This window comes from Bolinopsis microptera, chromosome 7 (assembly GCF_026151205.1).
Source record: "Bolinopsis microptera isolate Bmic1 chromosome 7, MBARI_Bmic_1.0, whole genome shotgun sequence".
Taxonomy (NCBI): Eukaryota; Metazoa; Ctenophora; class Tentaculata; order Lobata; family Bolinopsidae; genus Bolinopsis; species Bolinopsis microptera.
The window spans coordinates 7,192,659-7,214,245 of NC_087078.1; the positions used below are offsets into that span (position 1 = coordinate 7,192,659).

General features: G+C 38.0%; 1 protein-coding gene across 8 annotated transcripts in view; it reads right to left on the reverse strand.

Moving 5' to 3' along the window:
• The window catches only part of LOC134818803 (arf-GAP with Rho-GAP domain, ANK repeat and PH domain-containing protein 1-like), a 113,660-nt gene extending 102,499 nt beyond the window's left edge, over positions 1 to 11,161 (reverse strand). For 4 of the 8 annotated variants that reach the window (XM_063828457.1, XM_063828456.1, XM_063828454.1 and 1 more), the window contains exons 1-5: positions 10,240 to 11,161; positions 9,944 to 10,051; positions 8,918 to 9,014; positions 2,340 to 2,434; positions 1,474 to 1,532 (exon numbers count right to left, since the gene is read on the reverse strand). In XM_063828457.1, coding sequence (XP_063684527.1) covers positions 1,474 to 1,532; positions 2,340 to 2,434; positions 8,918 to 9,014; positions 9,944 to 10,051; positions 10,240 to 10,353 — 473 coding nt within the window. In that variant the 5' untranslated portion in view covers positions 10,354 to 11,161. Of the gene's footprint in view, positions 1 to 1,473; positions 1,533 to 2,339; positions 2,435 to 8,917; positions 9,015 to 9,586; positions 9,629 to 9,943; positions 10,052 to 10,239 lie in introns of all 8 variants that reach the window. The other 4 variants (XM_063828453.1, XM_063828451.1, XM_063828450.1 and 1 more) reach the window with 2 other exon arrangements.
• Between the last annotated feature and the right edge of the window lie 10,426 nt (positions 11,162 to 21,587).

A 21,587-nucleotide genomic window follows, 5' to 3' on the forward strand; every position in this document is an offset into this window, starting at 1 on the left:
CTACTTAATATCACCTGTTAAGCTGTTGGTAGTGACATTATCATCTTCTTATATGTATAGGCTGGGTCTAAAGGAACTCAATAATAATACCTCTCCCAGCCACTCAGTGTTTACATAATATACACATCTCCAGCCTATGTAACGTTCGCTGTACTATATATCTTCAGTCCTTGTACACTACCAAGTATAATTAACAACGTCCCTGATTCTACCATTAAACAAGCACATTTAACAAGCTCTACCTGCTAATACTCGAGGTTTATAATAAAGACTGCGTGTCGTAAATTGAGGATGCTCAACCAAGAATATTTAAACGGCTTGTAAGTAATTGAAAGTTATAGATTATATCCGAAATCCATTAAATTCCGTACGCGCTGATGGACCACATCCAGTTCATCCAACCATATACGGGGAAAAAAGACAAGGTGTAGAGGGTATAGATTTAAATTCATTAATTCAGACAATGGTTAATGGGTTCTAGGAGCTTAAAAAGTAGATAGCTGGACATTCTCTTAAAATTCTCATCAAACTGTAACGCATCATTTTTACGTGGTCTTAAGTTAACATTGAAAAATGTAACCTGTTCAAATATTTTATCCTGACCATATATTATATAGAGATATAGGAACAGTAAAACTATTTGAAAAGTTGTACTACATAATAATATGTTATAGTAGAGAATTGCCTGGCACAGAATGTATAAAGTGGATTGCACGGAACGTATAAAGTGAATTGACCGGAATGTATAAAGTGGATTGTATAAAGTGGATTGCCCGGAATGTATAAAGTGGATTGTCCGGAATGTATAAAGTGGATTGCACGGAATGTATAAAGTGTATTGCACGGAATGTATAAAGTGGATTGCACGGAATGTATAAAGTGGATTGCACGGAATGTATAAAGTGGATTGCACGGAATGTATAAAGTGGATTGCCCGGAATGTATAAAGTGGATTGCACGGAATGTATAAAGTGGATTGCCCGGAATGTATAAAGTGGATTGCACGGAATGTATAAAGTGGATTGCACGGAATGTATAAAGTGGATTGCACGGAATGTATAAAGTGGATTGTACGGAATGTATAAAGTGGATTGCACGGAATGTATAAAGTGGATTGCACGGAATGTATAAAGTGGATTGCACGGAATGTATAAACGGTGAATGAACGAAACCTCTACATGATCCACAATTCTGCTATTTAAGTGGTTTGGTTGTGTTACAACACGGTACATTAGCACACTGGGTTGTCATTACAACTAAAGTTGTGAGTGCCTCACGTGGACATCAACTCAGACAGATGTGAGGGTGGACAGAAAGTGCTTATAGGACCTATCATACCAAGGAATTAATAAAATACAACAAATTGTTCTTAGTATTATTATATTCATTTTTAATGAGAAGCAGGGGCAGGGGCAGGGGAGAAATACAAGATATATTAATTCGAATAATTCTAAGAAAATTCACTGTAATTACCTGGATAAAGGTACTTCGTCTGATATGGGCGAGGAAACACCGTGATAATGGTGAGGGTCCTGAAACAAAATCACGTGATTAAACGTAGAAATGTTGTGACGGATAGAATTAGTTAACCGTTAAATACTAAATGTGATCATAAAGGTACAAATGATGCCATTCGCATGGTTTTAGGTAATCTTATCAGCTAAGAGATCGTTGGCATCTCATGGCAGTCTGCTTAGGATGGAGTGGTTTTGAAAAAGCTTACGTAATGTCTACATAATAGCTATGTGTAATGTCTACATAATAGCTATGTTTGGCATACGAAGTGGGTCTTAAATGTTCAAAATTTGGTTATAGTATGTGAATAATCCTTTGAAGAACTGAATTCCGCCGTGCAGTGAATTTAAGCTGAGTTAATCGATGTTGAAGTATAATTTATATATTAGTTTGTGGAGACGCTCAACTCAGCAGAACGACCGTTTGACTCATTGAAAAGGAATAATGATGAGTGGTTAATTTATCTAACAAAAGATTTGTGGATCATGTCCATTGTCGGTCTACAATTTCCTGTATAAAAGAAAGATATTGTGTCCATTATTGATATGTAGAAAAGATAATGTGTAACGTGAATGATTGATAACGGAAAAATAATTGATGAATTATTAGTTGACAATGGCAATGATATTAGCTGGTTGATATGGTATTTATTATCGAGATAAAAAGATGAGCGCAGGAAAAGTTTGCTAGCTGCTGGTTGACGATCAGTAATTGCAGGATCATGATCACTAAAGCACTAATGAATTGGCAGGTAATTAACCACTACTTACTAGATAATTGGTAGATAATTGGTAGATAATTAATATGTAATTGGTCACACTCACATCCTTGTTGTCTTCCTCTCCGCTGGTATCTAGTGTATCGTCACTACTCTCTATATGCTCAGTTATTTGCCTGCGAGTTCTTACCACTCTTGGCTCTGAAATAGTTGGTTATATTATTGAATTATAACTTTACTGTTATCGACTTAACTAACATGTCAATAATGGAGCGAGTAAATAGTTTTAAAACATTGGGGGTTCATCGCCATCTTCCGATTTTCGCCAAACCCTTTGAATGATAAATTTTCTAGCAACGAAACCAAAAATTTCCCTCATATATTCTGGTATTTTTACAACAAAAGACACACTAAAATAACAACTGATAAGTTGTTTGCTGATAACAGATTTGTTAATGAACGTTATCAAGCTGTTTCGCTGAACGCCTAAATCGATCACATCAACATCTTGAAGTCATCTACAAAGTTTTTAAAATATAATCGTCTTCAAAACAAGGGTTCTCGAGAAAATATAACATTAATCCGCTGATTAGTGATTAAAAAAGCAGCAGGCTCTGATCTTTATGCTATTTCTTTGCTTAATTAACTGATTGATCTATATTTTTGACAAAAAGTTGGACCGTATTTGTGACTTGAGAGTTGGGTATGATTGCACGATACATCTAAGTGTGCCGTAGGTTAACCACAGCTGGTCACACGGCCGGTCACGAGTTAATCAAAGATTGTATCGTACCAAACATGAAAGTGCTAAGAATAGATCCTTCTAGTGCTTGTATTGATTAACGAGATACTATATTGTTGAGTTTGTAAGTAATACTAGTTTTAAATTCGCAACTCCACTAGGTAAAGATAATATATATTATATTTATCTCATCTAAAATGATTTATTTGCCAGAGACTCGTTTTAAGGGTTTTTTGTTGGTTAAATCCAAATCGATTGAGCTGCGAATTTCTTAGTACATTGCCAATAAATACTCAGCGGTAAAATTTGAAAATTTGAACAGAATCCGACTATTACTTTGTGAGATGATAATAAAACAGTTATTTATTTCTAAGGCACAATCAAACAATGTAAAGCTGTAAAGCTGTAAAGGTACTAATCATGTAGCAGCTGCTGCTTAAAATAAACATAATTATGGTAAATAGAACAATGGAGGCTTGAGGAGGTTGCAAGTTCCGAAGGTCACTGCTTATCGTTGGATTTGAGAGCGACCTGTGCTTGAAACCAGTTTAAACACGTCAATATATGAATATAAAAATATAAAAATATAAAAATATAAGAATATAAGAGTACTTCAACAAGCAAATTTTCACCCTTAAAAACTCCTAGGTGTTATTTGGTGACACAAGAGAGCACAGTAGAGTTTTATTTTAATTAAGTCTAAATTTAAGTTTAAGAAGTGTATCAGGTTTCATGTGAGAGAGATATCTTGCAGACTGCAGTAGAATGTATATCTGCCGGATGTAGAATGTAAGATACAGTATAATACGGTTACCATGTAAATTGGGTCGCCCTGAGGGGAAAGCAAGTGTGTTTTAAGGCTGGTTTCACATGGTCGAGGCTGAAACTGGTATTATCACCCCATTTTCATTTGCATCACATGTTTTAAATACATTAGGGATTAGGCCATCCCAGATTTTGATGATAATGATAAGACAGCCATAAGATTATGGAGAGACTCTTCCTTTGGAGATTTTCATCAAGGGTACACCATGCAGATTGCAGAGGGCAACTTTTTACCGTAATGTTTAATTGAAACGAAAGATTTTTTTTATTTTACAGGTTGATAAAGCCTTCAAGTTCACCAGAGGTTGACATGACTGGCTGTATTACTGTTGATAGTTTGGACTGTTTTACTACTGTACAAGTGATATAACGTAATATTATGATGATATAATTCTTGATACATGTACTATACAACAGAAGATTGCAGTGTCATGATCGCACTAGCCACTAAATACAATGTGCAATTATTGTATATGATTTCCCAGAATCCTTCCCCGTCAAAATTAAGATTTCAAAATGAGCGCGGCAACAAATCCCACTATTACAGTTTACTAATCTCACAGTAATCTCATAGTTTTAGGTGATGCTGCAAACAGAGAAGCCATCCAACTCACTGAAATTACAGCTCGTGCAGTTTATATGACACAGCATTAGTGGGGAGCGTGAGTGAAAGGTTAATTAAAAAGATGACAGTCCGTAACGGACTGTCCGTTAGATCCGTCACATTCCACAAGGAGCAAAGTGAGTTCCAGAAGTAAAGTGAGTTTTAGGAGTAAAGTGAGTTTTAGGAGTAAAGTGAGTAAAGTAAAGTTAGTTTTAGGAGTAAACTGTAAAGTGAGTTTTAGGAGTAAAGTGAGTTTTAGGAGTAAAGTGAGTTTTAGGAGCAAAGTGAGTTTTAGGAATAAAGTGAGTTTTAGGAGTAAAGTGAGTTTTAGGAGTAAAGTGAGTAAAGTAAAGTTAGTTTTAGGAGTAAACTGTAAAGTGAGTTTTAGGAGTAAAGTGAGTTTTAGGAGTAAAGTGAGTTCCAGAAGTAAAGTGAGTTTTAGGAGTAAAGTGAGTTTTAGGAGCAAAGTGAGTGGACTAGAAGTGGTAGTGTTCTAGTGTAGTGTGACAGAAAGTTCCAGCAATGTGATAGTAAAGCTGAGGCTGGCTTGTTTCCTTTAATTGTCTAGTGACAGCTTTGCAACATACTAACATAGTTGGACTGGTTTATGATTACAAATACAATATAAATAGTGGACACACAACACATGAATTGTGCGTGTGTGCCAAGATTTAAGGGATAAGTTGTTGTTGTGAAACCAGTATTTCTGGTACCCATAGGGGATTTGAAATCAACTTATAAATCAAATGTCAGCAAAAACATCATTCCTCAAAGTATCATAATCAAACCCCGGGCGAGTCCAAAATTAGAAACCTGAGTATTGATTCATATGAAATATGAATATCTCTTTAACGATAAAATTTCCTGAACCAGATCTGACTCGCTATGTCTGTTCAGACATGTTTGTCTGCCAGATCGTGGTACCTGAGTCCCTTCATTGCCGTGCATTGAAATCACACAATAACACACAAAGCTAGAATCACGGCAAATCGACATTCATCGCTTTTTCATCGGAGTACTAATGGACAGTGTTCCTGGAATCCATGGTCCCTGCGTAAAAGATTTGTTGAGGCCAGCAGCACGATTACTCGAAGTGGAGAATCCTGAATGTTGCGGAATCGAGAATCCTGAGTGTTGTGGAATCGTCTTCTTTTCCGTGCTGTGTTGCGGGGTCACTTTCCTTTCAGTGGTGCAGATCTCTCCTCCTCGTATGAAGTGATACTTTTCTGGCTCTTTCTCCATCTTTGCTTTTAAAGATTCAACAAGTTTTCTCCGTATCAGCCTCTCCTCAGGAGATCGATCAGGACTCAGAAATGTTTTATTGAACTGTGACGACTGCTTCAAGTTCTTAGCATTACTGAGCACAACAGAAACTGAGTCTGATCGGCTGAAGCAAACTCTGACTGGACGATGTTGGCCAGGCTTCGCAGTTCCCAGACGGTAACATTCCCTCACGAAGGGTTTTTCTGCTCCAGCAATTTCACTAAGCATACCTCCCACAACTGTATCAAGATTGGTTTTAGGATCCTCCCTGAGTCCGTATACCATCACACAGCGACTGCGATTATCATTGTCAACTGCTGATTTCACAGCCGCTTGCAAAGTTTTGCCTGGGATCTGTGGACTGTTCTGCTTCATTATGTCGCTAAACGATTCAACTTCTGTTTTGACGACCTCCTGAACTTTCTGAACATGATTGTCCTTCTTCTGAATAATTTCGTCCTTAAGCTCCAACATAAGTTTCTGATTTACAATCTGATCAGATTTCAAAGTGTCAATATTTGATGACGCAGATTTAAGAATGTCTGAGCTGCAGTTTACAATCTTAACAAATTCCATGACAAATCCAGCAAGTGAGTCTTTGCTGACATTGTTCCCTTTCATAAGAACATGCTTCGTAACTTCAGTGATGTTTTTACACTTAGCTGCTCCAGTCAACGAATCGAAAGTTCCCCGAATGTCCTTCTCCAATCGATGCAGGGATTCCAATGTATAGCTCATTATGTACAAGTAGCGATGTACACGTTGTACTCGATTTAAGCAAGGCTGTGCGATGCTGATAACAAGAGCAATTAACAAACGTACATGAATTTGATAAGACAGCAATGAAGTTTGAAAATAATTATTGCAGTATTAGAGCTTTTCTTCTTGAAGTGGAACAAATTCTTCGTATTATGGAGCAGCTAGGGAGTGACGTGTGGACTAGCTACATCTGGTTAAAACGTTTCCATTCCATTACATAATACTCAATAAAATATGTAAGATTTGTACAGTGTTGTAATCAGTTCGCACGAGAGACAACTTTTACCATAAATAAGCTAAAAGAGTGTCAAATATAAACCCATATCCAAAAACCCGCATTCTCGCATTCTAAGAATGTAGGAAATTTTTAAAAGTAGGAAATTTTTGACAAAAAGTAGGAAATTCGAGAGCCAACTCTGAGAATTTTCGATAATATTTCAGTAGGAATTTAAGTGAAAGAGCAGACCAAAAGTTGCTGGACTGTTATTTAAATGTCCTCAGTCAGGGATCCACTGATCCAGTCTATCAAATTTCGTTTCACAGACCAAAGTTTGTTGCTATTAGCTACCAAATCTGTGCATCAAGTAACCACTAACCAGATGCTAATTATTGGGGCATTTTCGCGTACACGACATGAGACAATTTATCCCAATAAAATCGTTCTCCATTGTCAGATTCGTTCCAGGAGGCCAAATCTAGTTTAAATTTCCAAAATTTTCGGGACTTCGCCCCCAAAAGTGACCTAGGATTATCTATTAAAAAGCATTCCGGGCCCTAAAAAAGTAAAATTGAGAATCTGGAATCCGCCATGAAAAATTTGTCAACCGCGCGAATACAAAGACTTTTTATGCGAGCGAAGCGAGCGGGCCACAGAAAACGAAAAAATTGAGAATGTAGGAAATTAAACATTTTTGGATATGGGAATATAAAGCTTAATTACCAGTAACCCTATTAGCGCAATTAGTAAATAAGAAGCTACCTGTCTTTACTGTCATCCCTATCACAAGGATGGCTGCCTCCAGATTTTACTTTACACAACACACAGTGTCAAATACAAAGTTAAACTCTTCTGAAAATCCTATAACAGAGCATCTGATGATGAAGTAGCGGGTAATAAACATCGCAATTAATTTAATAGTGGCTTCTTTACTTCGCCATACTTGTATACTAATGCTACTTTTATACTAATGTTGATCTTCTTTCGTACACGAGAAGCACTTGTAGCATAGTAAATGCATGGTTAGCTTGGTTACACATGTGTTAAGTCGTTGACTACAGATTAGCATTAAGTTGAGAGAAGCCAGGTTGGAACGGATGAAAACATGTACTAATAACTTAATAAATTTAACCACTAATAACTTAATACATCTAAGCACTAATAACTTAATAAATCTAAGAGTCTACACTTTGTCTAGATTAAATGTACTAATAACTTGATCATACATTTGATATTCTATGATAATTTGATAGATCTATTAAGACAGGACACTGTCAATTAAGCTCAGGATCCAGAGGTCGTTGTAAGCCAGATGGGATAAAAATGTACGTGATCGTGAATAACGTCATGCGTGTTCGGTTTATAATTCCAAGAATTGCTCTTTGATTATTAACAGAAACTCTCAGTTTCTGGTTAAACACAATCTTCTAGATATTTCTTGTTGGCACGAATATTTGCGAGAGATTGTGTAAGTATTTATGTGAAACTCCATAAACTGGTTTTACGTGACGAGCTTGCAGCTATAGCCTTTCAATCGCTTAACCAACTCGGCAACATTAAATCAGCAAACTCATATCTAGTTTCCATAATCACTGCATCTTCTTGCCGGCAGATGTGGCGTTTGCGTTCGTTAATTGAAAAACTTTGAACCTTTAAATCTCTTAATGAGGACCATTTATCTTTTTTAAATTTGATACCATAAGGTGAAAATGCAGAGCCTAAAAGCTGTAGCAACAATCGTAAACTCACTAATTATTATAAACAATAAACATTACACATGGTATTATACACATTACACATGGTATTCATACACATTACACATGGTATTCATACACATGAATGCCGCCAATTCAATGTAACCACCCTTTTTCAGTGATTCTTAATGCAGCAGTCGAGTCACTATATGAATAATATCCTATTGAAGGCTGGTAGGTTTGTGAACATTCTAGCATGAAGGAGATCGCCACTCAAACCACTATCGGACCACTCTAATCAAAATCTACCTTCAACAAGTTCCCTCCAAAAAAGGGATAACTGCCACCAACATAATTAATTTCCAGCTGAAATGGACTTAAATAAAGGCCAGATAGATGGGATATTTTATATTAAGAACGTACTTTATACCGCTGTGAACTGTTCATAAACGAGTCCTGCTAGAAACATTAGAACTATAGAACAAGTAAATCTCGGCGAATACTGCTCACCATCAATTTTTTGGATTTTTGAAATGAATGGAAAATGGCAATGACCCCCCTGACGATTGTGAGAGCTTACCTATCTTTTGACGGTTAGGTATAATCATCCTCTTCCTGGCTCCCTCGGGTAACATCGCTGGTATCGGTATCGTCAGATTCCCTGCTATCAGCTTTACCTGTAGCAAGCCCCATGGTTACAAGCTCGCTTAAATGAGATTGTTATTATTTAGTATTCTTATTTTCGTACACTATTATCTCCTAAATATGCAAAAAATGAATTGATTTTAACAACTCTGCTACGAATTTACAGCCTTTTGAAACAGGACGATCTCGTTAAAACACACTAGATTAACTTATCAACATTTAAATTAAAGAAATTGAATCAGTTTCGATCATGATCAAGCACGATATCCCATCGTCAGGTCCAGCTAATACTACATTAAGGAGTTGGGTTAAATCGTAGAGTTGACATCATATCTCGGAACTAATGAAAATATCAAACCTGAACTAATTTCTAAGCAAGGCCTGCCACAAGAATGACGGGATCATGAAAAGAGAAATTATTAGACCTAACATGTAGCACAAGCTTCTAGGCTAATCAACAGACTACCAACAAAACAAAGTAACAATGTATGTGGTGTGTTGACTATAACTATAACTACGGGCTAGCTTTTATCTTTTCATAGAGTAAAAAGAGAGAGTTAATCGGAGCATGCTACTAAATCGAATATTTGATGTTAGTACTTACCACTTGACCTTTAGTAAGAGTAAATAAATTCGTTATACCACCCTATTATATTTCAAAGTAAGACTAACGACTGTGTGCAGAGATCATACACATTTCCGGAAGCTCAGAACAACAATTTGCAAAAATTATGAATGGAATGTTCGCATTGATTCATTACTCTTTAACATTTATGTTCTTTGTTGGGAAAGCTTTGTTATATCATTTTGTCAGTTGACCGCACCTCGAGTCAATTCCTAATTTAAATATATTAAAAAGAGAAGCTAGGGAATATTTTTAGTTTTCTAAGAAGCCAACTTCAAACTAACAACTCTGTAATAATATCTGATTCCATAATATAATATAACAACGAAAACTCACAGTATTCTTGCGCACTACAAACTGTTCATCACAAGAAGCGCTTTTTGTGACCACTGCCTTTGGTTCCTCTGCAAATCTGTTTACAAGTGCTGATACCATACTATTTCCCTGAAATTACAGTTGATTATTAATTGTGGAAGAAAATGATAGGTTATTCACAAAACCCACGAGTTTGCTTCATTCCAAATGAAGATTGAAGGTGCTACCATCGATATAATGTCATTTTTACATATATTACATTTTATTTGTTTTATTTTTCGCTCAAAAAAGTTCAAACAACGAGAAATTATATATACCTTATTGGGTAAAGTAGCTGACTTGGGTCCTGAATCATGATAAATTCCATCAGCTTTAGGTAGAGGAAGAGTGTTGCTGAGGGATGCTCTGAGGGGGGTTGGTGATCTGTGCATGGAATTAGGCCGGGGCGTGATGGTTGGTCGTGGTTTGACTGCTGGTCTTACTTTCTTTTGTGTAGGAGAATGATCAGAGGGGGCTGTGTGACATAATGATCATCACCTGCCACTTCTAGGTGGTCAAAACTTTCAATCATGTCATTAGTTTTATCAACGACTATGTTGACAGTAGGGTTTGAATCATCAGTCCTTGATGAAGACTTTCTATTCTTTTTCGAAGGTAGTCCGGGAGACATAGCCTGTATGTGACCTGATAAATCTATGAGATCATCATTGAGAGGATCAGGAGGAGGTATGCGGGATTCAGAAGCTGTGTCTTTATTCAGGGTGGGACCATCTTGGATTACCATGGATTTTCTCAAAACAGACTTCCTGGGTGGGGCTGAAGGAGGGGCCATTTGCATTGGAGGAACTGTTATTGGAACGGCAGGAGGCTGTCTTGTTGGTTTTGGTGAAGCTGGATTATTATTCCTATTTTGGGCATGCTTTGCTCTAGGTGCTGGACTTGGCAAACTTCTTCTAGACTTCTTCTCAGGAAGAGGAGGTGGAACATCACCTTCAGGAGGAGGAGGAGGAGCGTTGTTGGGAACATTGTTGGGGAAGGTAAGCTGAAGGTTTCGTGCACCAGCCAGTAGAGTGTGTGATAATCTGAAGGAATGTGAAGCGTTCTTAAATGGGATCCATTTAAGATGCTGCATTTCCTTAAGGAGGTGAATCCATGGTCAGTAAAAACCTGTGTATATTCGTTCAGGTGTAAAGAGCTCAACCAATGGCGTACATCATTTAAGCCATGATCCATTAGCCTGTAAGAGTATGAAATATAGATCAAATCCATTAGAAATTTTTGGTGAGAAACAGAAGGAATGAAATCAATTCTAAATTAAATTAGCAGTTAATCATAAAACACGATCCAAAGTATGAAGCAATGTATAATGCAATGTTATAATCTTCGTGGTTGGCTAACCAATAAATCCCTTGATTAATTTGGTTCTAAATGTTAACATTTCATATCAGTTGGCACTTGATGATAGGCCACTTGAACGAACACCGATGGGACATTAAGACAACATTAAGACAACAATAAGAATGTTGTCTGTTGTCTTAATGTCCCATCGGTGTTCGTTCTAGTTCCCTGATGATATGTTAACAACATTGTATGTAACATCAATCCAATATAAGTATCAATGGTCATGTTCAATAAGGTTAGACACCCTCAACAGTAAGCAAATAATCTAATAATTCTTACTATCTTACTATATATAAAGCGAGACGATATATTATATGGATGTTTATCCGTACCATTTTACTGACACCACGGCATCAACTTTAACAAACACAACTTTCCTCAAAAACCGTAAAAGATATTGGGGGGGGGGTGTCACGTCCGTCTATGTCCGCCAATGTCCTGTCCTTTTTGGATTCTATGAGACAACGGACGTGTTTTTTGGGACATTGGCGGACACGGACGGACATTAGCGGACACGGACGGACATTGGCGGACTCGGACGGACATTGGCGGACTCGGACGGACATTTTGCGGACGGACATTTGCGGACGGACATTGGCGGACTCGGATGGACATTGGTGGACATTAGCGGACATTGGTGGACATTAACAAGAGAAGGATAAACCCGATAAAGTTATTAACTGAGCTGACGTATTACGAAAAACGTAAACTTTACGGCATGATCATGATCTGCGTTAATTTGTTTGATCAAACTCCATGGGTTGCACAATGCACAGTAAGCAAAAAAAGATTAATGAATCTTGCGATGAAATTATTATCACTGAAGGTGTTATCAATTTACCTAGCTAACGAATCGAAAGAAGAACCGATTCAGCACTCAAAGATCAGAGAGAGCTTTGTATCCAGATTTTATGTCCGAATAATATAAGAGGTCTAAAGAATAAAGATCTTACCAATATTCCCAATATTTAATTAAATTCAGTCACCAAATCCGGTCGCTAAATCCAGATCTATTTGTGTCGTCAACATATCTTTGAAACAGTTACACAGGGTACACAGTAGGCACAGTACCTATTTAACGAAATATAGGGAATATAACTTATTAATCACACTAAAGCTATCAATAGCTTTAACTTATTATATCACATTATATAGGGACCCAGGAAAAGGCCCCCGGAGGAGGAGGAGGAGGAGGAGGAGGACTGGGGAGGAGGAGGACTGTTGAGTACTGATGAGGAGGACTGAGGACGAGGAGGAGAAGTAGGAGGAGGACTGAGGAGGGGAGGAGGAAGAGGACTGGGGAGGATCAGGAAGACCCAGGAGGAGGACCCAGGAGGAGGACCCAGGAGGAGGAGGAGGAGGACTGAGGAGGATGACTCAGGAGGAGGAGGACTCAGGAGGAGGACTGAGGAGGACTGAGAAGGAGGTGGACTGAAGAGTACTGAAGAGTACTGAGGAGGATGGCTGAGGAGGATGGCTGAGGAGGATGGCTGAGGAGGATGACTGAGGAGGAGGAGGAGGAGGAGGACCCAGAAGGAGGACCTAGGAGGAGGAGGAGGAGAACTGAGGAAGATTAGTGCCCAAAATATATGGAATTTAAAATTTTGGACGAATTATTTATATCTGATTTTGGTTTGAAAGGCGGGAAAGTTTTATATGATGACAATGTAGTTGATGCAAGTTAAGATCAGTTGATGTTAACATTGTCACAAAAAATTATACGAAATCGTAAATAGATTAAAAACAATGATTATAGAATGAAATAGTCTCTTATAATAACTCTTATAATAGATGTGGATACTGGCGGGGAGGTGATAATTGTTTGTTTACATTAATAGTGAGCACATGTTAAGCAGGCTGAGGAGGTGATAATTGTTTGTTTACATTTTAGGTCGAGCACATGTTAAGCAGGCTGAGGAGGTGATACATATTTTGTATTATAGAAGGTTTGTAACACTTGTAACGCCTTCTTGTTACCCCCCTTTGAGGACCCCGAATTATTTTCTGAACGAAAGCTCAAAAATAACCGAGAAATCGACCTTCTTATTAACTCATTTTGATGACTGTTTCTGACCTAAAATTGCACGAAAAATCGATTTAGCTAGGTTTCAGAACCTATAAACACTTCCTTATCCCTCAAAATTGATGTTTTATAGTTAATACGACCAACAAGCAACATATATTTTGATCCTTCGGTTCTACTCATGACCTAGACAGTTAAGCTGAACCCGACAGATTGAGGCAATCCTCACCTTAACTGATCAAACTGGTACTAACACAATTTTCAGATATAAATGTTCTTTGCGATACGTTTATTGCAGCTTTGCAACTTGAGTGAAGACCAGAGTACGAAAACACACAGCAGGTAAGCAACTCACGTTTGGTGACTGTTCCTCACGAACATTCTGATCCTGTAACATATGAACAGGGAGATCGTCTCCTTAACAAATCGAACAGGTACTATCACAATTTCCAGAGCACAGCATGATAACAAAGTCAAAAGAAACACAATGAAGGTAGGTTACCAACACCACAATATAACAATCATACTGACAACTGAATTAAATGTATTCTGACGACGGGCAGCCCTGATGTGCTCCGTGGTCCTCAACGAGCGACCACTTGTAATAGAGGTGTTATGTCATGTGACACCGATCCGTCCAATCACAAACAGGAAAAGTGAGCAGATCGATATCGTGTGTTTACTTTCCTTATCTTTATTTGACCCTCTGTTCACATTGTTATCTCTACCACATCTTGACTCGGCAAGGTCCGCGTGCAATATCTGCACCGCGGTAAACACGCCATGATTACGTCATGAACTTGAAATAGTGTGATTGTTGTACACTTATATAACCGTGCCCATCGCCCACGTACATTACAAACTGCTGGGGGGTGGGGGTGGGGGCGGGGGATGGGGTTTAAGATAAACAACCGATCTTGATAGTGTGTTGGTCGCTCCTCCAACTGACTGTGATGCTTATCGTCCAGTCAGGAACAGAATAATAACATAATTTTTTAGTTATAGTATGTCTCGGCTGAACTGCGGAGATAAGTACAGTTTGCTGTAATATGTACAGTTTGCTGTAATATGTGGTCGCGATTATCAACTCAGTGGAATTCCAAATGATGAACTGTGCTTTAAGTTTACACCAACTGGAACCAAAGGAATATACCCATGAGTGCTCCCTAACTTAACTTGGACGGTCTAACCTGGCAAAAATGAACTGCACCATGTTGAACTAGTACTTCAACTCTGTCAGGTATAACCATGCTTGTCCTCCTGTATACTGCCTCCTCCTGGAACATACAGTTCTTGTCAGTGAAGTCGTGTCCTAGATTCTGTTTCCAAACACTTACTGTCTAAAGGTCTAAGTTAAGCAAAGGAGCACTCATGGATATATGCATTATTCCTTTGCTTCCAGTTGGTGTAAACTTAAAGCACAGTTCATCATTTGGAATCTCACTCAGTTCATAATCGCGACCTCATATTAGAGTAAATGTTTTTAATAATACTAATCTCCGCAATTGAACAATGAAACCGAAACATGCTATAACTAAAGAATGTTAATGTTCCGTTCATGACTGGACGGTTAGCATCACAGTCAGTTGGAGGAGCGACCAACACACTATCAAGATCGGTTGTTTATCTTAAACCCCATCCCCCCCCCCCCCCCCCCCCCCCCCCCCCCCCCCCCCCCAACAGTTTGTAATGTACGTGGGCGATGGGCACGGTTATATAAGTGTACAACAATCACACTATTTCAAGTTCATGACGTAATAATGGCGTGTTTACCGCGGTGCAGATATTGCACGCGGACCTTGCCGAGTCAAGATGTGGTAGAGATAACAATGTGAACAGAGGGTCAAATAAAGATAAGGAAAGTAAACACACGATATCGATCTGCTCACTTTTCCTGTTTGTGATTGGACGGATCGGTGTCACATGACATAACACCTCTATTACAAGTGGTCGCTCGTTGAGGACCACGGAGCACATCAGGGCTGCCCGTCTTCAGAATACATTTAATTCAGTTGTCAGTATGGTTGTTATATTGTGGTGTTGGTAACCTACCTTCATTGTGTTTCTTTTGACTTTGTTATCATGCTGTGCTCTGGAAATTGTGATAGTACCTGTTCGATTTGTTAAGGAGACGATCTCCCTGTTTATATGTTACAGGATCAGAATGTTCGTGAGGAACAGTCACCAAACGTGAGTTGCTTACCTGCTGTGTGTTTTCGTACTCTGGTCTTCACTCAAGTTGCAAAGCTGCAATAAACGTATCGCAAAGAACATTTATATCTGAAAATTGTGTTAGTACCAGTTTGATCAGTTAAGGTGAGGATTGCCTCAATCTGTCGGGTTCAGCTTAACTGTCTAGGTCATGAGTAGAACCGAAGCTAAGGATCAAAATATATATGTTGCTTGTTGGTCGTATTAACTATAAAACATCAATTTTGAGGGATAAGGAAGTGTCAATAGGTTCTGAAACCTAGCTAAATCGATTTTTCGTGCAATTTTAGGTCAGAAACAGTCATCAAAATGAGTTAATAAGAAGGTCGATTTCTCGGTTATTTTTGAGCTTTCGTTCAGAAAATAATTCGGGGTCCTCAAAGGGGGGTAACAAGAAGGCGTTACAAGTGTTACAAACCTTCTATAATACAAAATATGTATCACCTCCTCAGCCTGCTTAACATGTGCTCGACCTAAAATGTAAACAAACAATTATCACCTCCTCAGCCTGCTTAACATGTGCTCACTATTAATGTAAACAAACAATTATCACCTCCCCGCCAGTATCCACATCTATAACTCTTATAATAACTCTTATAATAACTCTTATAATAACTCTTATAATAACTCTTATAATAACTCTTATAATAACTCTTATAATAACTGATGTGACAAAGTAAACATGTCTTGCCCCTATTTTGAAGATCTATAACTCTATTAGAATTCAACATTCTTTCAGAAACGATTGGAAGAATATTGTCCAGAACATAAGAACTCAATTTTAAAAATTTAGATTTATTTGTCAAAGACATTGAAAATGTGACAAAATTAACTTTCCCTGCCCCAACAGTATCAAGATAGTGTGTTAAAATTGGCATAGGATTTATTACAGGTATATTAAAGTATTAATCGATCCGAACTACGAAAAATATCTTTTAATCTGATGACGATTACCTAACTCTTATAATAACTGATGTGACAAAGTAAACATGTCTTGCCCCTATTTTGAAGAACTATACTTCTATTAGAATACTATGTAACTTTATCATCAAAAAAATTTCGATAAACTAGTTATTTTGCCAGCAAGGAGCTAACAGAGTTATAATAATTTTTTGTGACGAAATTACCCTATTTTTGACCATGTTGCGGTAGTTTAATTGTGACACTGTTAACATATTACCACCTGATAATGATTTATGTGACTGGTGCATGGTACTAGCAGTGTTGTTTGATCCATAGTACGTATAATATAAGGGGTTTAAGCTGGTATATCATTATTTGTTCAATTTCACACATGTTCAGATATCATCAAGATTATGTGACAAAGTTTAATTGTGACACTGTTAACATATTATCACCTGATAATGATTTATGTGACTGGTGCATGGTACTAGCAGTGTTGTTTGATCCATAGTACGTATAATATAAGGGGTTTAAGCTGGTATATCATTATTTGTTCAATTTCACACATGTTCAGATATCATCAAGATTATGTGACAAAGTAAGCTTGGTTGTGCCTTCTGTGTTTTAATTCCCTACGACTATATGATATAATAACAATTCCCAGCACTTCCAGGCCATCAAATAAACTTACACTACTCAGCATTGCTTATCAGGGTGCCCTAAACATTCATCACATATTTTCTTTAATGTGTGACAGAGTAAACCTGAATGCACCATCTAACGAAAAAAGTCGTCAAATATGTAGGTAATGGTCATATGTACCCATCCAATCAACTGGACACTCAAAAATTTGGTCAAAAACGGCAGCAATAGCAAGGGGTCCATATTTACTCCGTCACATGTTTATAGTGTGACAATGTAACCATTTCCGTGCCGGCGGTATTTAAGCGATATCTTATCACCTGATTAAGATATCGTTATGTGACAAAGTTAGCCTGGAGGATGAGACGATTATCCTAACCATCAAGGGTTTAAGTAATTTCATAGTGTGACAAAGTCAACTACACTGTGCCTTTTAATAGGGTCACTTATATTTACCAATATCCTCAAACTCAAATGAACGTGTCCATATAAGAAGTTATTTGATTTTGCTTGGGCTATTATATTGACTATTGAGGTTTAATGATGATATGGAATTTGAATTTTATATAAATTTACACTATGTGGTTGGGGCATTTTGCATAGTAAATATGGTTACTACTCCTATATATCATATTATTTGATTGGTATTCGATTTCTGATTATTTCCCTAGGAATATGATTATTATATCTCAATTTGGCTTTAGGTAGGGTGCCCCGCTAAAAGAACTGGATTCTTCCAGGAAGCATCCCGTGCACAGAGCTTGGTCTACATATATATTAAATTATTACTTACTGCTCTTGAGGATGCCCTCAATAGTGATACCAACTTCTCACAAGAGCTAAAAGCGGCTTTGCATGAGTTCACTGACCTGATTTTCCGGGAGTCCTTTGTCACTTATCAAGGAGAGGGATACATTAACAAGGAGGGTATCCCGACGGGAAATTGTATCTCAAGACAAGTGGCAGATGTGACGATGCATTGGCTATTGTTTAAACAGATCAAAGGAAAGATGAAAAACTGGAGTTTAGTAGACCTCTGGAGGAGATTTATTGATGATGTACTTGGGGTGTGGTTAGGAACAGTCCGACAGTTCAATCTATTCGTGGAGCAACTGAACAAACTGGCAGAACCATTTGGAATCAGATTTGCTGACCAACAAATCGGTAAAACTGTTAATTTCCTTGACATCACTCTAACCTTGGATACTTACAACCAGATCCAATATAGACTCTACAGAAAGGAGACAGATGCTAGGAATTACTTGCGAACGGATAGCTTTCATCCTCACCATGTATTCGAATCTGTGGCGTTTTCCCAGATGATACGAATCATAGAAAGGAACTCGCAAGACTCAACCTGTGTAGAAGACTTAATGGAGCTGAAAGCAGATTTATCTAAAAGCGGACATAACAGCGTTAAGTTAGAGGAGATCGAGCCGAGAGCAGTTGTCAGAGTACTGGAGAACACCCACGGAGCCAACAGGTCTAAGGAGAGTGAGAACGCTGATAACTTAGTCTTTTCAGTACAACACTCTTCGGACAACATTCAGCTGAAGAAGTTGATTCACGAACTTGGACCGGACATCAGGAGGATATGTGGAGATATACGTGTGATATTTGCCACACGAAAACATCCTTCAATCGGGAACAGGGTAGTGAAGAATCGACAACTTGGAAATAAGGCTGAATGTCCCCAAAAAACATCACAGAAGTGCTCAGCACCTGGATGCAAGACTTGCCCGGTATTGTTCGATCTTGACTCTAAGATCATGGTCAACGGCATGGAGCTTAATCTAGACGAATCCCTCACGTGCAAAGATAAGCACATTATTTACGTTGCACAATGCCAGCAGTGTAGGACTATTGAGGGATCTGAGGACACTTACTTTGGGCAGACGTTGACTCCATTCCACATTAGGCTCAATGAGCACCGGAACAAGTTCAACATTGACGACCGTGCCCTCTACGAGCACTCAGCCTTATCAATGCATTGTTACGATGTACACAAGGACACTTTCAGTTTTGACTGTTTCAAATTCGGGATTGTGAAAAAGACTAAACCTTCCCTATTAGATAGGGAAGAGGCTAGATTTTGTGCAAAGTTTAGAACTAATGTTTGGGGTTTAAATAGGATGGAAATTAAAAGATAGTTTTTTTGTGGTTTTTACCAATATCTGTAATTAATTAATTTTAACAATTTTGTGCCAATTTTGCGTCATTTTTCCTTATAAATTTTATCTACCACGTTATCAGTGAAACAATTTTATCGTATTCCAATTTCTGATAGACTTTCATGATATTCTCTAATCATGACCTTTTTATAAATTTTTGAATCTCTTTGACTGAGTATTATGATTGATTTTATCTGACTAATTTATTTCTTTTTTGTAGGCTCTAGCGATGTAATAAACGAAGTTTCCAAGCCAAATTTGTGTGTTTCCCTTCGTGTCCAAAATCAAACAATTATTAAATTATTAACCATTCATTCTGTATGTGCACGAAAATTTATTTCAATCAATTATATATACTAGCAGGAACCCGTATAATTTTTTTTTTTGTTTGAAAATTCAATTAATCATTATATATATAAATCAAGCGTTACATTTCAGCCATGCAAAATTACAATGACATATTTTGATTACTAAATGATAAATGGTACTGCAATATAAGTTGCTTAATGTTTGGCCGGATGACAACTAACGAGAAAAATAAACTTGATTAAATATAATAATTAATTCGGCTGAACCAACACATAGCAAGAGCAACATTAACGTTGGGGCCGTCGAAATATATAATCCTAAATGGTATCAAGACTCAAAAGACTAAAATATTTGTTACCAATTTAATTCGCGTTTTTAACACCACTTGGGGTCCAAATTTTGGGCTCTAAAATTACTATTCCTTGGCCAATGTTTTATTTTTTCATGCTGATTTGGAGGCCATTAAAGCATTTGATTCAGTCAAAAAAGTTTCAGTTGTATATCTTTTGCGGTTGTTGTGGAAAGTCGAGTTGAAGTTGATCATGATACCGTGGTGTCAGTAAAATGGCACGGATATATATCGTCTCGCTTTATATATAGTAAGATGCTAGCTAAATACTCCGTAGGTAGCCAAAAAAACAGCTTATTGGCTGGGGACCAGGATATTTCCGAAATAAAAATAAATAGAGCCATTCGGTTTTTTGCAAAATTTTCGTTTCGCATAAATAACGTTTTCTCCCCAAAAGAAAAATTATATTGTATATATAGCAGCTCGTTGAGGCCCAGTGGTGCATTTCGCCGATCTACCGAAGTGGTTGCGAGAAGAATTATATTGAATGCGCGGCGCGGCCTAGTAGTGCATTGCGCTACAAGTTTAATTGTATTTAACTAAAGATTACGTGCATTTCAATACTTGGACATTGGACATTAAAATTCGTCACACGTGCAAGTTGTATTTACAACTTGATGTCACGTGCGAGCTCCAATTTGCTGTAATGTAAAAAGAATGCATCTCACACGACACAGGAGGACCAAAATGCAAAGAAACTGCTGCTAACTGCTACTCTCTGCTACTAACTGCTATTAACTGCTGCTTGCTCGAGCGTGCTAAATCACTTTACAGTCGATCTTCGAGATTGTTCTAAAAGGGCCCTCGATGGTTGTAACCAACTTCAATCGATGTATTTTCGGACGCTGATTCCGAATCACCCCCCATGACATAGGGTTAAAATGCTCCCCTGACGAGATATTGGCGAAAAACTGTATCGATCACGTGATTTGACCGTATAAGGAAGTTAGTCTAATTTCTCGTTAGGGTTAGGGTTTCAGCATATGTTTTTGTTAAGGATTGGGTTAGGGTTAGGGTTTGGATCAGATTAGAGGGTTAGGGTTTCGAAAAGTCGTTCAGAACCAGCTAGATCTAGAGAATGGGTTAAAGAAGTCACGTGACAGTCGAGGTTAGAGTAATTAATCATCATCCCTGCTTGCTCTAACCAGATCCCTCTCCCTTGCAGTAGCGCGCGTGTACACATGGCTATGTGAAAACTGCTGCAATCGCGCCCACGTTGCTCTAATCAGAGCCATCTCGCTTGCAGTAGCGCGCGACCGTCACGCAGTACGCGTATACACATGTCTATGTTAAGCGCCCACGCATTGCGCGCGCCGTTTGCAACAGTTAGTAGCAATTAGTAGCATGCAGTTAGTAGCAGTTAGTAGCTACTATCAGTTAGTACTAGTAGCAGTAAGTAGCAGTTAGCAGCAGTTTCTTTGCACTTTGGTCCTCCTGTGGGGAGGACTATAGTGCAAAGAAACTGTTGCTAATTGCTGCTATGGGCGCGCGCGCGCCCATAGCAGCAGTGAGCAGCAGTTAGCAGCAGTTAGCAGCAGTTAGCAGCATTTGCTCGGATTTTCAAAATTTTTGTACCATTGTTTTCTATAAGAGACTGACAATTTTCACAATACCAAATTTGTCATACCTTTTTGGAAAGATCAGTGAGTTTCGCCT